Source organism: Myripristis murdjan, chromosome 15, assembly GCF_902150065.1.
Source record: "Myripristis murdjan chromosome 15, fMyrMur1.1, whole genome shotgun sequence".
NCBI lineage: Eukaryota > Metazoa > Chordata > Actinopteri > Holocentriformes > Holocentridae > Myripristis > Myripristis murdjan.
In genome coordinates this window covers 18,097,817-18,113,912 of record NC_043994.1, presented here as the reverse complement: position 1 = coordinate 18,113,912, position 16,096 = coordinate 18,097,817, and the positions used below count along the sequence as shown (strand labels likewise).

Below are 16,096 nucleotides of genomic sequence, written 5' to 3'. Positions count from 1 at the left end.
GGCTGCATCCCTGTGGCCCCAAACCAGCTGGGCCCTCTGATCTGCATCCTGGTCCCCTGCCGCCCTGAACAGTCTCTGTAGCTGCCACAGATTCACTCCGCCAAATATGTTCCCTGAGCCAGCCTTTCTGCTCCTCCTCTCAGCCAGCCGCCACAGCGGGGAGGGACCCGCCACCATGGAGGAGGGTGGGGAGGCCGGCTCGGCATCCATCCGGTCCAATGGACAAAACAGGGGAAGCTGGCATACACTGGCTATAAGATGGAAAATGAATCAATAACAAATAGGTCAATGATGCTGTGAATTTTGACTGCAAGACGTATGTGACAAAATCTGAAACCAAAAAAATGGCATGCCAGTTATACAGTGCATGAGCAAACACCATGTCACAACACCTAGACATCTGTCATAGCCGCAAGACAGGGAATTACAATATGACTAACGGGGCTCTCCGGTGAGCTGACAATCTTCTGCACTGATTCTTTAATCCTTCTTTAGGAAGTAGCAGAGGGGGTGTGCCTTAAAGCCCATTACACTGCAGATGGGAACTTTATCTCCCTTCCGTTACATGTGGTTGTAAGTGGGACACTGACATATAAAGGTATTAGCTGAGTGACTGGGGTGATGGCTGCAGGTTTCCAGATTATGTGGGTCAGCAGCTGGTCCATTGAAAGAACTTTGTTTCAGTCAAGATTCATTCATCAGGCTCTCATGACCTCCCATAGGTTCAAATCTTTTGAACTAATTTCAGTCTCAGACTCACTTTCGTCATTTTTTACTGTCTAGTTCCACATTGTCTCTATTTTTTTTTTTTTTTTTTCAAAATACTATGATAGATTATTGTGCACAGTGATGAATTTTCATTGTCCATTATTAGTTTTACTTTATGGCTATCCACAGCTATGAATGAAAACAAACACAGGACCACATAACGCCTAAGAAAATGCACTCATGTACCTAAAGAGAAAATAAATTGTAGTCACACTCTTCTGAATAGTCATAAAGTTAAACTCATGAAAGGGCATCCTGTAGTTTCAGGACAAGGGAGCATTATGAGGCTTTGGTAAGGCTGTGTCACATCATGATAGGGGACAGCTGTTAGCACTTACAGACTTCATTAAAAGTAACACTACAAACTGGACATAATGTTTTCTACTTTTTTCTCTCCTGCTTATACCATAACAGTTTAATGTTTATGTCAAAGAGACTGTAAATATGAGCTGTGGGCCAGTGCTGGTGCAGGGGTGGTGAGACCAAACAGACCAGACAAATATCACAGAAAAACTACCAATTCCTGTAGGAACATTATAGTGATACCACAGGAGATGAAAAAGCAAATATACGTTATCACTCTCACTTCTGGGCAGGCAAGGCCTCCAAAGATAAACAAAAGACCCTAACACAAAATTTGAATACTATTACAGTGATTATTTTCATCATGGACAATAACAGTAAATGTGAATCCCGTGAGAGTCATGTGAAAGATGTAAAGGAATCCACTCACCCGAAAAATAAGTTATGTCCACAGCAGTTTGGTCCTATAACATCTCTCTCTGCGCTGCGCACACTGGTGTTTCTGTTCAGTGGTGGCTGCAACAATGGCCGGTATAACGTAACGGGACAGTTTCAGTTTATTACTCGGTTTGTCCACTCAGACCCGCAATCAATTTCTAACCTTGATCACACTGTCAGTCACAGTTACTGTCATTAACAAGCCTATGAAAATTAAGTTGTCCTCTATTCCCTCCTATCCGGTTGGACATGGGCTTTTCCTCGGCCAATCGCAGCTTTGTAGGAGGGGGGTGTATTTGTCCCACCCCCTGGCCACGTAGGGAGCATGTGCGCTGAAATCCATTGACGTCAATGAGCTTGGCAGGGTAGTGAAGCGTCTGTCAATTATGTGAGAGAGACGTCCGAGGTGGGTATCCCTTATGTGCTCTCCAATCCCAACAGCCCATTGCCGCACGCACACCCAGTGACGCACGGGCTTCATCATCACTCTAGGCTGCCCGCTGTAAATAAACAAAGATGTCCAATGTTTCTCAAATATTCCTATAGCGACTTGTGCCCCGTGACATATCATTTCAAAATTTATTATGGAATTACTATTGGATGATAGGCCTCACATTTAACGTGTTAAACTGGAATTATATACCATCCAAGTATAGAAAGGGTAGTAAAGCTGTAGATTTATGGGTGTAGAAAAGGCCATATGCCCTCTATTTCTTCTCTACATGAGTATGGCTATAGGTCTACAAATGTGGCTGGAACTGAATTTGTGAATGTTTCTCTCCAGTTTATAGGCCCTTTAAGTAGCTCAGTGTTCAATTATGGTTCTAAGTTAAAGGCATCATCCCCGTTGTGACCTTTTTATGTTCGCTGTGGTTTGTTAATTATGTAAAGACATACTGTTTAAGTCGGAAAATTGCTAAATAGGGCCTGCATGGTTTGCCATTCAACCAACTTTTTAGACAAAATGCGTGAGTGCGTCCGCGCACATGTGTGGCGCGCTCTTTGGTTAATTTCCTATACAACAATATCTCTCTCTCTCTCTCTCTCTCTCTCTCTCTCTCTCTCTCTCTCTCTCTCTCTCTGGACACACATTTCTTCATACTTCACTCACTTTATACTCATGTCTCAGAGAGAAAGGTGCGCGTGCGAGTGAGTGTGTGTGTGTGTGTGTGTGTGTGTGTGTGTGTGTGTGTGTGTGTGTGTGTGTGTGTGTGTGTGTGTGTGTGTGTGTGTTGGGCGGGGAGGGGAGGAGGGGGGTATTGGACAGTACACACACCATGGATGCCTCCAGCAGCCTGAAGGAGGAGCGAGCTTTGAATTACAGGCCACCCCCTTCTCCATCTCCCAGCCCCCCTACACAGACGCTACATTCAACGGAGGAAACGGAAAAGACGAAACATAGAAGAAGGTTTTTCATTTCAAAACCCCGGGGCTGTGGAAAGAACAGAGAGTTCCTTTTAATATCAAACTTAACCATATTCAGCCTCGTATTTGGATCGCGAAGCCGACTTCTCCCCCACTTATTCCCACTTTTTTCTCCAACTTATCCCAGCTGTTTGCAGCTGGCAGAAAGCACCCGCCCTGTTTGGGAAAAAGGGACCGATAGTGACCGGAGGAGAGAGATGTCACCACAACCTCCCCAGCCGCAGGTGAGGAAGAATATCCTGGGTTTCCTCAAGAGCTTTTTGGGGATCCTCCGGATCCTGCAGATCGTATTCGGAGCCGGGCTGTGGGTCACCATCGCCTCCAACAAATACGAAGGATCCATCCACTTCGTCCTGTTTGTCGCTGTCCTCTTCTGGCTCCTGACCCTCGCCCTTTTCTTTCTGACCCTACTGGACAAGCAGGACCTGGTCCCGGTGCTGGGCGGGGAGCGCTGGTTGCTCACCAACCTGGTGCACGACGTGGCCGCCACCGTGCTCTACCTGCCGGCCATAGGTGTGATGATCTACAAGACGGACCGCAACTCCTTCTGCAACCTGGAGCTGTACAAGCACCTCTGTCTGTACAAGGTCTACCTGGCCGCCGCCGTGTTCGCCTGCCTGGCCTGCCTGGCTTACCTCCTGTCCGCTATTTATGGGGGGTGCAGAAAGTGTCGGGGTGAGCAGACAGTGATCTGAGACTGAACAGCGAGGAGGAGATGACGTGGTGGTGATAAAAGGTTGGGGTGGTGGGTGGGTGATGGGGATCCCCAGCAAGATGAGGAATAGTTAACTTCACTGTAATTCAGTTACATACCAATTTGAGAATGTATAAGAACAGCTATTCTAATCACAGGTTTCACTCTCACCATTATTGTCTTAGCCACCTACACTTTTAAACAACAACAAAATAATTTCCATTTGGGAGGCCCTGGGCCAAAGTTTAAATCAATCTGTGGTCCTAATTTGTGTCTATTTGTGGGACCTTGGTATATGAAAACATTTGAGCACCCATGGCATAGAGGCCCAGAGGATTTAAAGGCAAATATGGTGAGAAAGCATAGCACGTTACCCTTTCTCATTAAGGCACAAGGGACAAGAGGTTTTCTCCTATTTGTAGCCTAATTAAAGCCCATGCCTCAGGCTGTTGTTATTATTATTTTTTAAATGTTGTTTAGTAATTTAATGTTATTAATCCCTCACGAAAAATCACTATAATATTCCTGTAGGGACTTCTAGTGGGTCCTTGGTAGCCTACTTAATGGTGAGTTTATAGCGGCCTTTTTTATCACTCCAGTATTTCTACAGGGACTTATAGTTTTGCTGTGATATCTCTCTAAAATCTTTCATAGAGTTAATATAGTTGTTTTTCGTAAGGGATTTTTTTTTCTCATTACTTTTTGAAAGTATATGTTTTTATGTGTTTACATGTTTTGTATGACAGTCAGCTGTAATTATACTGAACAATATACAGAAGTGTGATGGACTAAACATGACTAAACAAGTGGATACTATCTTTTTGATCAGCTTTGTTTTGTCTGACTCGAGCATTCCAAAGCCTTATTTTCTCTACACTTGTCCTGGCCAAACAGTTTTATAAGTGCCTTCTGTGTCAGAACGCTGCATGCTCAACAAAGTTGTGATAACAACAATTCAAAGTATGTGGATGTGATGGGTGCTATGGTAAGGATATATGTACAAGACAAAAAAAAAAAAAAACTATTCCCTAAGTGTTCTTTATGTACAACCAAAGATCAAAAGTGCAAGAATAAAGATCAGTAAGTGAGAGCCAGTGAGAGGTTTCTTTGCTTATGGCATGACTGGGCTAGAGTAATGTTGTTTTGGTGTGTGAGTCTAGGTGCATAGAGAAAGCTCTGACAAGCCAGTTGAGGACAGGGTTTGTAAAAAAAAAAAAAAAGTTTTGTTATTGTTATTTGAATGCTTTGTGTCCAATTTAGAGAAAGAGAGAGAGAGCTGGGGCCCTTGCACAGATTATGCTTTTGGTGGTTTTTTTCCAAATGAAACACAGATTTAGTGAGACAAGAGAGCGAGCCCTAAGGAACTTCCTGTTGGGAGATAAAAGCCCCGGCCAATCAGCAGAGACCATTTATATGCTGCCCGACCACATGAAAGAGACAGATTGGTAGACCTATCTGTGTTTGTGCTGTAATTTTAGCCTCCAATAAAGAATGAGAGAGCTGCTCACAAGCATGCACAGAGGGGAATGATTGTGAATGTGCTCTGTAAGATTCAGTGTAGTCAGAGACAGCATGTATGTATGTGTTAAGGAGAGTGTGCATTGGGTGTGTGTGTGTGTTGTGTATGACTAGTCTGGGAAGGGGCCTGTTCTTACCGGAACAGTCTGTTGGGGGTCTGGAGGTGGTTCAGCCAATGAAAAGGAAGCCAAGCAGAGAAAGATGATTCAATGTGTAGTCTATTCCAGAAAGCAATGAGCTTCCTAAGAACATGCTGCAGACAAGATGATTAGACAGCACCCAAAGCCACATTGCGTCAAGTCATTTTAGTTCCCCTTTCAGAGTCAGCAACAACCCTTACTACGGCATGTGTGTATGGCTGTGCAACCTCGTCCACAGACTTGGAGTTTACTCTGCACACTTGTTGTTGCTGGCTGGAGCCGGTGTGTGGTGAACAAGACAGTCCTCCTTTTTAAGCTGCAGATCAACCACACATAAACACACTTGCTTATCCTCTTTGGACACTGCACTCACTTTCTTTTTGTGCTTGTAATTTGGACCAGACAGAGCGTTACAAGTTGTTGCAACATTGCATTGTAGCAGCAGCTGCATTAAAGTCAAAAATCAAATCAAAGTGTGAGATATATAATAGCAAACCACAGAAATTAGAATATAGAAACAACTGTAAAACAACAAATAGACGTATGGGGATAAATAGTATCTTCATCTAGCAACCAAATATTTGAAGATAGACCTGCAAGGATGTTTACAGTCACCTCAATCACCTGATTTCTTTCCAGAACATATGTGCATCATTATCTACCTATTTTACAGATGCTGACATGAGGTAACGCCGGAGCAGAATGTGACCGTTCAGAAAGGATTTCCATTACCCAGTTTCCCCATGGGATCACTGAAGTTGCATCATTAAGTGTATATATCACATGCCGGCCATAGTATGATTAGGTCAGGTGCACTGGAACAAATTAGATTGTGCAAGCGGGGAAACCAAATACACATGATAGCAGGAATTAGTTTGTACCTAGTTGTAGTGTTTTATTTGGCATCCAGTAAAATGGGAATAGGGAGAGCTGGATAAGAATGGCCAACATCTTCCTGTAGGCCGCTATAGCCATGAGGTCAGCAATATCCAGTGACACAAGTGGATGAGAAGATGTGTCTGTGTGTGTGTGTGTGTGTGTGTTGAGGGCAAGACGACGCAGGCTGTCAGACTAACTGGGGGACCCACAGTAAAAAAGGAGTGGAAGGGCTAATGTTGAACAGCTGCAGTGCTGGGACATAAATCTAGCACTTCTGAGAGGAAAGGAGTCAAACACAAACACACACACACTCTCACACACACACTCACACACCCCCGGAGATTTCCACAAAAGTGTTGTCCTGTCCACGTGTCGGTGCCTGTGGAAAAACACTAGTTAAGTACACAGCCAAAATGGAGACAGTACACAACAGCACCGTGCATGGTATAAACAAGCAGACAATCCAGCTTTCAATTTGATACTGAAAGTTCTGTAGCCATGGTGACTATTGAATGTTTGGGAGTGACTCACGGCTGTAGTGGATGCTGACAAATAGGGAAAGAACAGAGTTATCCACATTTACCCTAAAGGCGTCTTTTTTTTTTTAGCGTAGCATTCAAAAAGGTTCCTCTTTATGACATCACCCAGTTTACTGATCTCATGTGCATTCGTGTTTGTCAGCTGTAATTGCGTCTACTAACTCCCTTTTCTTTCCACACGTGTACATCAAAACAAAGACTGTAATGGTTAATAACATGAGTCTGGAGGCCATCTTACCTGGTAACACCATAAGAAGGGTGTGGGCACCATTAAAGTAATGTTGTTTTTCTCTTTCCTTTGCCAGCCTAGACTTTGAACAGAACAGGGAAGAAAGCATCGTAGAGAGCCTAAAGAAAGCCAGACAGCTTGGTATAAGGGCATTCAAACACATAAAGAGCCGGAAACTACTCTGGCGTGCCAACTATGTAATATTTACTTTGGCCACTCAACCAAAGAGATATTTCCTGCATGTTCTCTCCCACCCTTCTGCAGGGAACCAACCGTCCAACAGTCATAACCCCTCCAAATGGTTTCTGTGGCCCTCCCTGAAAGAACAGCATCATACATATTGCTGCCATGGACTGATGTCAATTAGCGGAAGAGCTGATATAGAATTCCCTGCCAAAAAAATCTGAAATTGAGTTCTGAAGTCCAAATGGATCACAATGACAGGACTGTGAGTCATGGCTGTGATTAAATCACTGGTGAGATTACCAGAGGGACGCAGCTCGAATAGCTGTCTCTCTCAGTAAGAATTCAGAATATTTTGTGATACTGTATCAATCCCCATTGGGAAAAGGCATCTTTTTTTTTCCCCTTTTCATACTCTCAGACCGTCACACCCACCCCTTTCACCACAGGGAAGTCAGAGCACAGTGACTGAACCTCCAGGCCTTCCAGACACTCCATATGATTCCTACACCATCCTGCTGCTTCGGATTGTATTATTGATAATTATTATTATTGGAATTATTATGCTTGTTCTTTTTGGCTTTCCTGGATCCTAGGGGATAGGAATAGGGATTCATATAAACACACACTTCAAAATGATACCTCATAATTTCTAACATGTACAGTCTTGTTCTTTAGCTGAAGCAGAAACACCAACCTCAGCACAGTTTGCTGAATCAGGTGTGGGTTTTCAGGGTGGATCATTCCCAATGAAACTACTCCCCTTCTACCTAAGGTCTGTTTTCCTTCCTGCTGTAAGACTGCCCTCTACAAACTGCTCCTCCATACACACACACACACACACACACACACACACACACAGACACATACACACACACACACTCACACCACAACGCTGTTAACCACACTTTCATCAAAGACTGCTGAGATGCACATTCCACTGCAGAAAGACAGGGAGAGAGGGGCTGGGAAAACAGATGGATAGAAACTTGAAGAACAAGTGAATGAGTGATGGATGAAGCAAGAGGTCAGTGTTTGCCTCGTCGACATTTCCCAGGAGGAACTGATATCACCGATGACATAATTTCCTGTCGTTTTAGGCATGAATTGGTACAGTGTTTCAGGCATGCAGGGCTTTAGTTTGCCTCTGACTCTGATCCATGGTCAGTTTCTAGTTTCCAAACATGGTCTTTAAGGCCGTGATTTGGGGGGATACACTGTTTCCACATCTGTTTCAGCTGCTTTTGCCCAGACTATAGTTCTGAATGGGCATAGTGTTCCAGTGTTGTGTGAGGACAACGCAGCCAGTGGTGGGAAGTGATGATAGCTATTTATAGAACCCTGAAAATACCACAGCTTCCTTTTCTCTGCCAGTCACTGACAGACGGTGAGAATGTTTCAGAGTGAAAAAAGCATTAAAAGTAGGAGTCTGTTCAGGAAGCACACTAAATCAGAGCAGGGACAGAAGAAGAAATTAGGAGAGAATGTGAGAAAGAAAGACAGAAAGACAGAAAGAAAGAAAGAAAGAAAAAGAAAGAAAGAAAGAAAGAGGTTAGGTCTTGTAGTCACTGCAAGGATGTATTCACTCATTTCCCATCTGCCATTTCTGATTCCTGGCTATACACCCTGTAATGCCAGGCTACCGTTATGTCATTCACTATTTGTAATTTTTACCTCACTAAAAGCTTGAAAAATAGGATTGCAAATGAGAGTTCATTTTCCCATGTGCAAAATCCAGGGTGCTACGGCTTTGTCAAAGAGGGAAAAACTTTACCGGTGTTGTAGTGCGATGTATGTGGACACACACTGGGAAGTACAACAAACAGTCCCTTCAAACATGGATCATGATGTGCAAGATAATTAACCACAGCTCCAAAACAATTCCCAGCAACACTCCGCCTGCGGCCAGTTTTCACATACAGAAGCCCATACACACTCCATGTTGCATTTCACTTAAATATTAAACACAGCAAATTTCAAAGCATAATCCCCCCTAATTGTAGCCATATTTCCTAAAAATGTTCAGTTTTTCAAAGCAGCCTATTTCTCATTTCTAAGACCACATTAATGGAAAGACCAGGCATCTGTGTAATCTTTAATGTATGACACCTTTCACAATGCATGGCCAAAACAATACATTCAGAACAATGTATAACAGTTGAGTGGCAAGAGCAATAAAAAAAAAAAAATCAGAATGAAAACTGGAGTAAAAAAAAAAAAAAAAAAAAAAACAGGCATTAGATGCTACTGAGTGATGGCAAACAAAGTTTCTTTTTGATTTCATGGCACTGCTTGAATAGAAAATACATACATTCATACTTTCTTAAGGACAATACAAACTATAGCTTATTTTTTTAAACATCTGTCCCATCATAGCTGTCAAATTTCAGTGACATAAGTGAGGCATACTCAGCACTGCTAAGACTGTAAATAATGACGGCATATCCCCACTAGGAGGCACACAATGGCTGCACAAAATATGCACTTGACTATTTCAAATTGAAGTGCATAAGTTGTGCAAAACTTTAAATGTAGTGCTCATATTTGTTTCTTTAACACATCCAGTAACTGGCATACTGTTCCTTTGTCCATCCCTGGGTCTAATCTGGAAAAAGGCTTTGACAAAGACGTTGAATTTGATAAAGAATGTGCTTCGTACTCTCCTTCATAAGCCCATAATACGGTCAAGGACATTATACAGAAGTCAGAGGTAGGACAAATATAGTGATGACAGATTCAAGTTCTCCTGCCAGTGCTTTTCAAATCAGCAACTGAACATTATAAAGTGCTCTGCAAATGGCTTGATGCAGCTCAGTCTCCATTTGCTACAGATGCTTGATACCTTAAACAGTGAAATCTGAAATGACACCTTGACAGCAGCTCAACAGCAGAAATTCAGCAGCTGAGTTGATACTTTTAACCAAAGCCAAATAAGGAACCATGATATATAGTATGATTTTAAATGAAGTTTTAAGCACTCAATACCGCAAACTTTCTGTGGTTAACCACAGTATATGATGGCTACTACAACACCAAAATGTTAGATGTAGACTGTAGGGAAAATTATTATAAATGCCTGTAAAATCTGTATTCATACACCAGTGGTTTGGGTACTGGATGCCAACAGGGTTGCTGGCAGCAATTTTAAACTGTATACATATAATTCTGTGTTCAGTAAGAAAACTACCACTGTCTAACAATTTGGCTGGGATTTAGTAATGGGAAGTTAGAGTTCAGACATTAGTCCCTTACAGATTTGAAGAAACACAAACTGCATAAGAGATCACAAACGTATTGATTAGGTGCCAAGCAGCATCAGCAGGAGGCCTGATGTTCTCACAGAGGCTAATTGAGGCTTCTCTCGTCGTATTTTTTGCCTTGTCAGACACTGACGATGTTAATTTGCTATCCATTTCCCTGTCCTTCAACAATCTTGTCTCCATATGAAACATTATATCTAATCCTTTAATTAGACATAATGTAATGTAATTAGATGTTTAGTAATAGCCAGCAGTGACAACACACCTGTGCCCACTGTAAACTCCAGGTAAGACATGCATTCTGGGAGCAAGGCAGCATCTGGTATCATCCTCTTCATCCTTTTTCGACTCCTCCTCTGCTCGAGTCCCTCTCTTGCTACCACCAGGTGAAGAAGGGTTTTCTGCTCTGGAAGCTTTGTGTGTAGGACTCGTTGGCTCTCTGCGGGGCCCTGGCTGTCTCCACAATGACCGGGGGCATCTGCACCAGCTGGAAGGGCATCTTTGCCTCTTTCAGCGCTTGGCACAAGTTCAGGATCTTAAAAACACAGAGACAGTTTGTAGACATGAATACATTCTGCAGAGCAAAGTGGTGCTGCACTGTCCCGTGTCCCTCCAGCAGGGTTCACTTACCTGTCCTCGCATCACTGATAGCTGCTTATGGAACTGTCCCCGGTCAAAGCCTGGGTCCCTCTGCAACACACCAAACACTTTTAACACACATCACTTCTCCCACATCATCCACCTCTACTTGCTCTAATATCCTGCTGCCTTGCAAAAAAAACTTCTCTCCACTAGTGTTTAAGGGACTAGTATTTCCCTCAGAACTAGGCATGTAACAATTCATCCACTGCATTGATGCATCGCTTATAAGTTCTACTGCATCAATTTGCTACAAGAAATAAATGGAATGAATCGCTCTGGCTTTGGCTTGAATCAATATGAAATATTTTGAATCAAATCACTCATGATTCATAAAGAAAAAAAACTGAATTTGTGAATCAGAAGAAATTAATAGTTTTACATCATTGCATGCGTTTAGTTGAGATAAATCTAATTTTATCGTTCCAAAAAAAAAAAAAAAAAAAAAAAATCATTTAAACTGCCAACAAGTGAATCATAAATTGAATTGAATCTCTGTTGCGCCAAAGATTCACACCTCGAATCAGGACACATTGCATTACACTGTTACACTTGAAGACTTAATTTGCAAAAACAGATCATTTCTTGTATTCATTTCTATAAGCCATGTTTTTTCCCATTTAATATCAATTTTAAAAAATCACGCTAGTATGATAATGAATAGATGATATTGGCTTTTGTGACAATGTTTCAGATTCAGAAGATACATTATGTGAAGCATTACATACAACAGTCAGTTGCTTTTGGTTTTTTTTTGTTTGTTTGTTTGTTTCTAGGTTTGGTTTTAATCTATTTTTGCAAATAAACTCTTCATTTGTTGTCAGGGTGCTGTGCCTTTGATTCTGGTCTGGCTTATTACTGCTGTTGCAAAATCTAGTCCTAAAAAGTTTAATAACGTTGAAATCATTTCAGTGCTCCATTTTGGTTTATAGGTATTGTTGCTGCAGTAAGCTGTAATCTCTCATGTTAATGATTAATACAATTAAAGTGAGAAAATAAAACAAATTCCACCCTTTTATAATATTAATAAAGTATCCCAGTGGTTGTGTCCTGACCTTAAAGAGCTCATAGAGATCTTCCTCCAGGTCTCTGATGAAGTTGGGGTCGCTGAGTTTTGGAAGCACCAGGTCTCTGATCTCCTGAGAAAAGGGAACCTTGGCTTGAGGCAGCCAAGCCCAGTAGAACGGATCTACAAGAGAGAAGAACAAAATGACATCTAGATGCAGAAAAATCTTTGGTGGTTTATTTGACTAACTACTACTTGATCAGTCTATGAGGATGTGTGTGTGTGTGTGTGTCTGTGTGTGTGTGTGTGTGTGTGTGTGTGTGTGTGTGTGTGTGTGTGTGTGTGTGTGTGTGTGTGTGTGTGTGTGTGTGTGGGATGACTTACAGGCTCTCCAGGAGTCTGGGTGTTTGAGGGGGAAAGCCAGGCCATTGTCTATGGCTGCAATTTTAATAATGGGATCCTTCACCATCTCCCAGTCTGTATCCTGCACACACACACAAACAAAACACATTCACACAATGTGAAGCCACAAACTGGGAGTTTGTACCAGCAGATCAACGTGTATAACAAGTTAAGTCTCAAAATGGGAAAGAGAAGTTGACTAAGCAAGCTAGAGGAGCTATGGATTATAGACCAAAACAATCAAATTTAAAAAGAACAGATTGACTTTTTTCCTTAATATTTCAAAAATGATTATAATGGATGTTTTTTCTGTGGTATTTGGATTTCTTTTTCAGAGCTTAAAGCAAAACTGAACTTTGGTAGTGTCAGGATATACAGTTATCTGAGTGCAATATGAGCCCACATGCTGGCAAAACATCCTCATTAGTTTCTCAGCGCTCCCCGGATACTACTTTGTTTATGTACAAAAAAAGGGTTTTCTCTTTGAACTGTGTTGCTAAGCTTATGGACGTGAATAGAGAGGCACAAATAGAGTATTCTGGATTAGCAGCCTAGGGGAGCACGGAACAACAAATGAGGATATTTCGCAACCATGTGGAGTCATATCATACACAGGGAACTATACAGGCCAACATTCAACCAAAGTTCAATTCTGCTTTAAAATGCTTTGTATGTTATGTTTGAGTGGACTGATACTTTAGGTGGAGGGCTGAAATCTGGAAAAAAGCAATACCCACTGAAATGTCAATACACTGTATTTACAACCGTGCGGCCCTTTCTGCAAAACACCAATCATGTGTTGCTGCTGTTTACTCACAAAAATCCCTCCAGTGTCCATTGGATAGTCATATTTTATTAGCCAGTTGTCATTTCCTCTGTCTGTAAGCAGAAAATCCAATTTAGGATATGACTGACAATCTTCAAGTGTTATCTATGGAGTCTGTGTGTATTCATAGCTACCAACCTGTGTTCCTAATGATGTAATCGAGGACCACCAGTCGCTCAAACTTTAGCTGTAGCTGTCGATTGGTCTTCGGAGGTAGAGGATCAGCTTCAAACCGTCTCAGCCAATAATCTGCATCTTTGTAGCCTTCAACAAATAACTGAAACGAGCCTACCTACATTGTGTGGGTAGAGAGAGGGAAAAACACATTTTATGCATGAAGTGCACTCTTTTGCACTGAACACATAATCCCAGTAATCCCCATCTTAAGAATGACACATCCTCCTGCAGCAGAACACGTCATTTCAACATAGGATGCTGGCATGAGCACTTTGATGCTCAAAAGAGCTGGGTTGTGGTTTTACCTTAGGGGGTAGGCCTATTCTGTGGAAGCACTGGCCTACTTTGGGCACCTTCTCCAGAGCTAGTCTCTTCCCCCGAGATTTTACTCTGTCTATGGCATTATAATTGAATGTTTCACTGGCCAGATACACAACCTGGACATGGGAAAGAAGAGAAGGAAAGGCTGGATGAGTACAAATAAAGAGAGGAAAGGGACACAAATGAAAACAAAAAGGAGAGAATCTGGATATTGTGTGATATAATGAGCGACTCTCTTATCAGGAACATCTTTAAGTATCTCTACCATAGAAAATGAATAAATTTCTATGGTCCCTACCTTGGTTTTTGGGACTACATTAAGACCAAGTTTCTGATCCACCAGGCTTGCCCCCACTTCCGACAGGTAGCCCTGGTTGAGCACCAGACAGTCACGACCGAAGCAGCAGGGACAGCACAGTTTTTGGAGCCATTTGGTCCACTTGGGGTTTAGCTGGCCATAGGGCTCCTCATTCTTAGGCTTAAATACACCAATTATTTTCTGCAAAAAAAAAAAGAAGAAAAAGAAATCTGCTGATGGAATAACATGTACAGTTGTCTCACGGCTGTAAATTGTCTCATGACTGCTTGAACCTGTTAACATTCTTGTTGATTGATAACAGTGTCCCTATAAGGTACGCAGCACATTCCAGAAAGTCAAGATACCACTGATGCGCCATCCTCAACTCTTCTATCAAAGGAGCTAATTCATGAGCAAAGCAGATGTCTGCAACTAACAAAGTTAACTGGAATGGTTTTGCAACTTATTTATGTCAATCAGATTATCTTAACTGTCCTCACATGATTGACTGTGTAGTAAACTATTCTAGGGCAGAGACTGGGATTGGTGTTTATGCCCTCCAAAGCAAGTCTAATTGGCTAGTGTGCTGCCCGGTAACAAAGTTACATCTTGTGCTTTTTAATAACTGTATAATCAGCATAACAGTGTATATACTGTTACCATTGAGTCTGCTGAGCTGAGAGGAATACAGCTAGCGAATGTATGTCGTTTCAGGTGACTATCGTCATAACTTGAACATCTGAATTATCCTCAATTCTTTTATCACCTTATATGTGCTGGGAACCAATGTTGAGCAATTTTAGTGAAAAAAACAAGTCACATTTAACCATCCAAACAGCCAAGACACATGACTTCTCAGATGTTATGCCATCTATTCTGAAATACACAGCCACAGTAAAAAATCAATTGGTTTCCAAGTGGTGAGAGAAGCCCTCTCAGCAGGTCTGTGGGAGATCTCACAGATGTGTGTGTGATGCAGATTGTGTCTCCACTGAGTCTGCTCTCAGTAGGTTTTTCCTATGGGCTGACTGTGCAACAGTAGTATACCATCACTGCCCTGCCTACCATGTTAATATGAGTTTAAGCTTCGAGCAGCATCAAAACAACCAAGCAACCAGCCTACCAAAGCAGTACTGATGATTATGTGTGGGGGTCACATTTGCTGCTTTACGATGGCAATCCCACCATCTGTGTAGATCAAGGTGACTGCCTTTAGGAGACCTGTCAGTGTGATCATGTGTTAAGATGACAGCCCCAGGAAACAGGTTAAACACTGTCAGGAAAGCAGCAACAGCTGAGTGAGGTAGGCAGCAGCAGCAGGTTGGCAAAGGCAGCCCTGCCAAGTCTGGTACACAATGAAGTAAGACTGAAGTAATCACAGTACATCATGCTACAAGTCAACCCATCAGTTATCATAAAGTGACATTACTAGCATGTGGACACCTGTGTCTCACCCCTTGAGAGTCTTTGACAAAGTAGCTGCCACTTGATCCCTGGTAAATTCTCTCCGGAAAGATTTCCTCCTCGATGGCTTTTTCTGCCCTCCTCACGATTTCTCTGAACTCGGGATCATCGGGGAACTCGTTCCTGTGATACTGAGAAGTCCCTCTGCTCCGGTCCAGCAGCGGCTGTCTCTCCCGGTCGTTGCCGGGGCTCCCAGCCGACACGCGAACCACCGAACCCGGTGTGGCGTTTGCCCTGAAGCCGCCACGGGGGCTGGAGGCTTCGCTGTGGCAGAAGCTGCAGTCTGTTGAATCCTGGAGAGGAGAGACGAGCGGGCTTGTTTCTTCCATGCCCGAGGCGGCTCGGGAAACGCAGGTAAATGCCAAAGGAAAGAGATAGCAGCCAGCATGCAGGACTCTGAACTCCTCTAACAGAAACACGATAATCACAATCTTCCGCATACAGACCCCGCCCACTCAGAATACACGAGCAGCTATTGGCCAATAAGCTCCCTGCCTCCGCGACGCCCCGCCTTCTTTTATGGAGCGGATGGAAGAGGATGATTCACAGTCTTGGAAAGGGCTGTAGCATCACCCATTCAATTTAAG

General features: G+C 42.7%; 2 protein-coding genes across 2 annotated transcripts; one reads left to right on the top strand and one right to left on the bottom strand.

Annotated features, from left to right (window-relative positions):
• Window positions 1–2,817: 2,817 nt before the first annotated feature.
• marveld1 (MARVEL domain containing 1) lies at window positions 2,818–4,723 on the top strand. The gene has a single exon (XM_030071204.1). It carries the CDS (start codon window positions 3,132–3,134, stop codon window positions 3,627–3,629), a length of 498 nt encoding a protein of 165 aa, XP_029927064.1. The 5' UTR covers window positions 2,818–3,131; the 3' UTR covers window positions 3,630–4,723.
• A 4,481-nt stretch (window positions 4,724–9,204) lies between these two features.
• LOC115372720 (phosphatidylinositol 4-kinase type 2-alpha-like) lies at window positions 9,205–15,948 on the bottom strand. The gene is made up of 9 exons (XM_030070815.1): window positions 15,500–15,948; window positions 14,046–14,246; window positions 13,732–13,863; window positions 13,388–13,541; window positions 13,241–13,302; window positions 12,406–12,505; window positions 12,071–12,204; window positions 11,007–11,066; window positions 9,205–10,911 (listed from the first exon to the last, which is right to left on the bottom strand). The coding sequence occupies exons 1-9, from the start codon at window positions 15,836–15,838 to the stop codon at window positions 10,753–10,755; spliced, it is 1,341 nt and encodes a 446-aa protein (XP_029926675.1). The 5' UTR covers window positions 15,839–15,948; the 3' UTR covers window positions 9,205–10,752.
• Window positions 15,949–16,096: the final 148 nt, after the last annotated feature.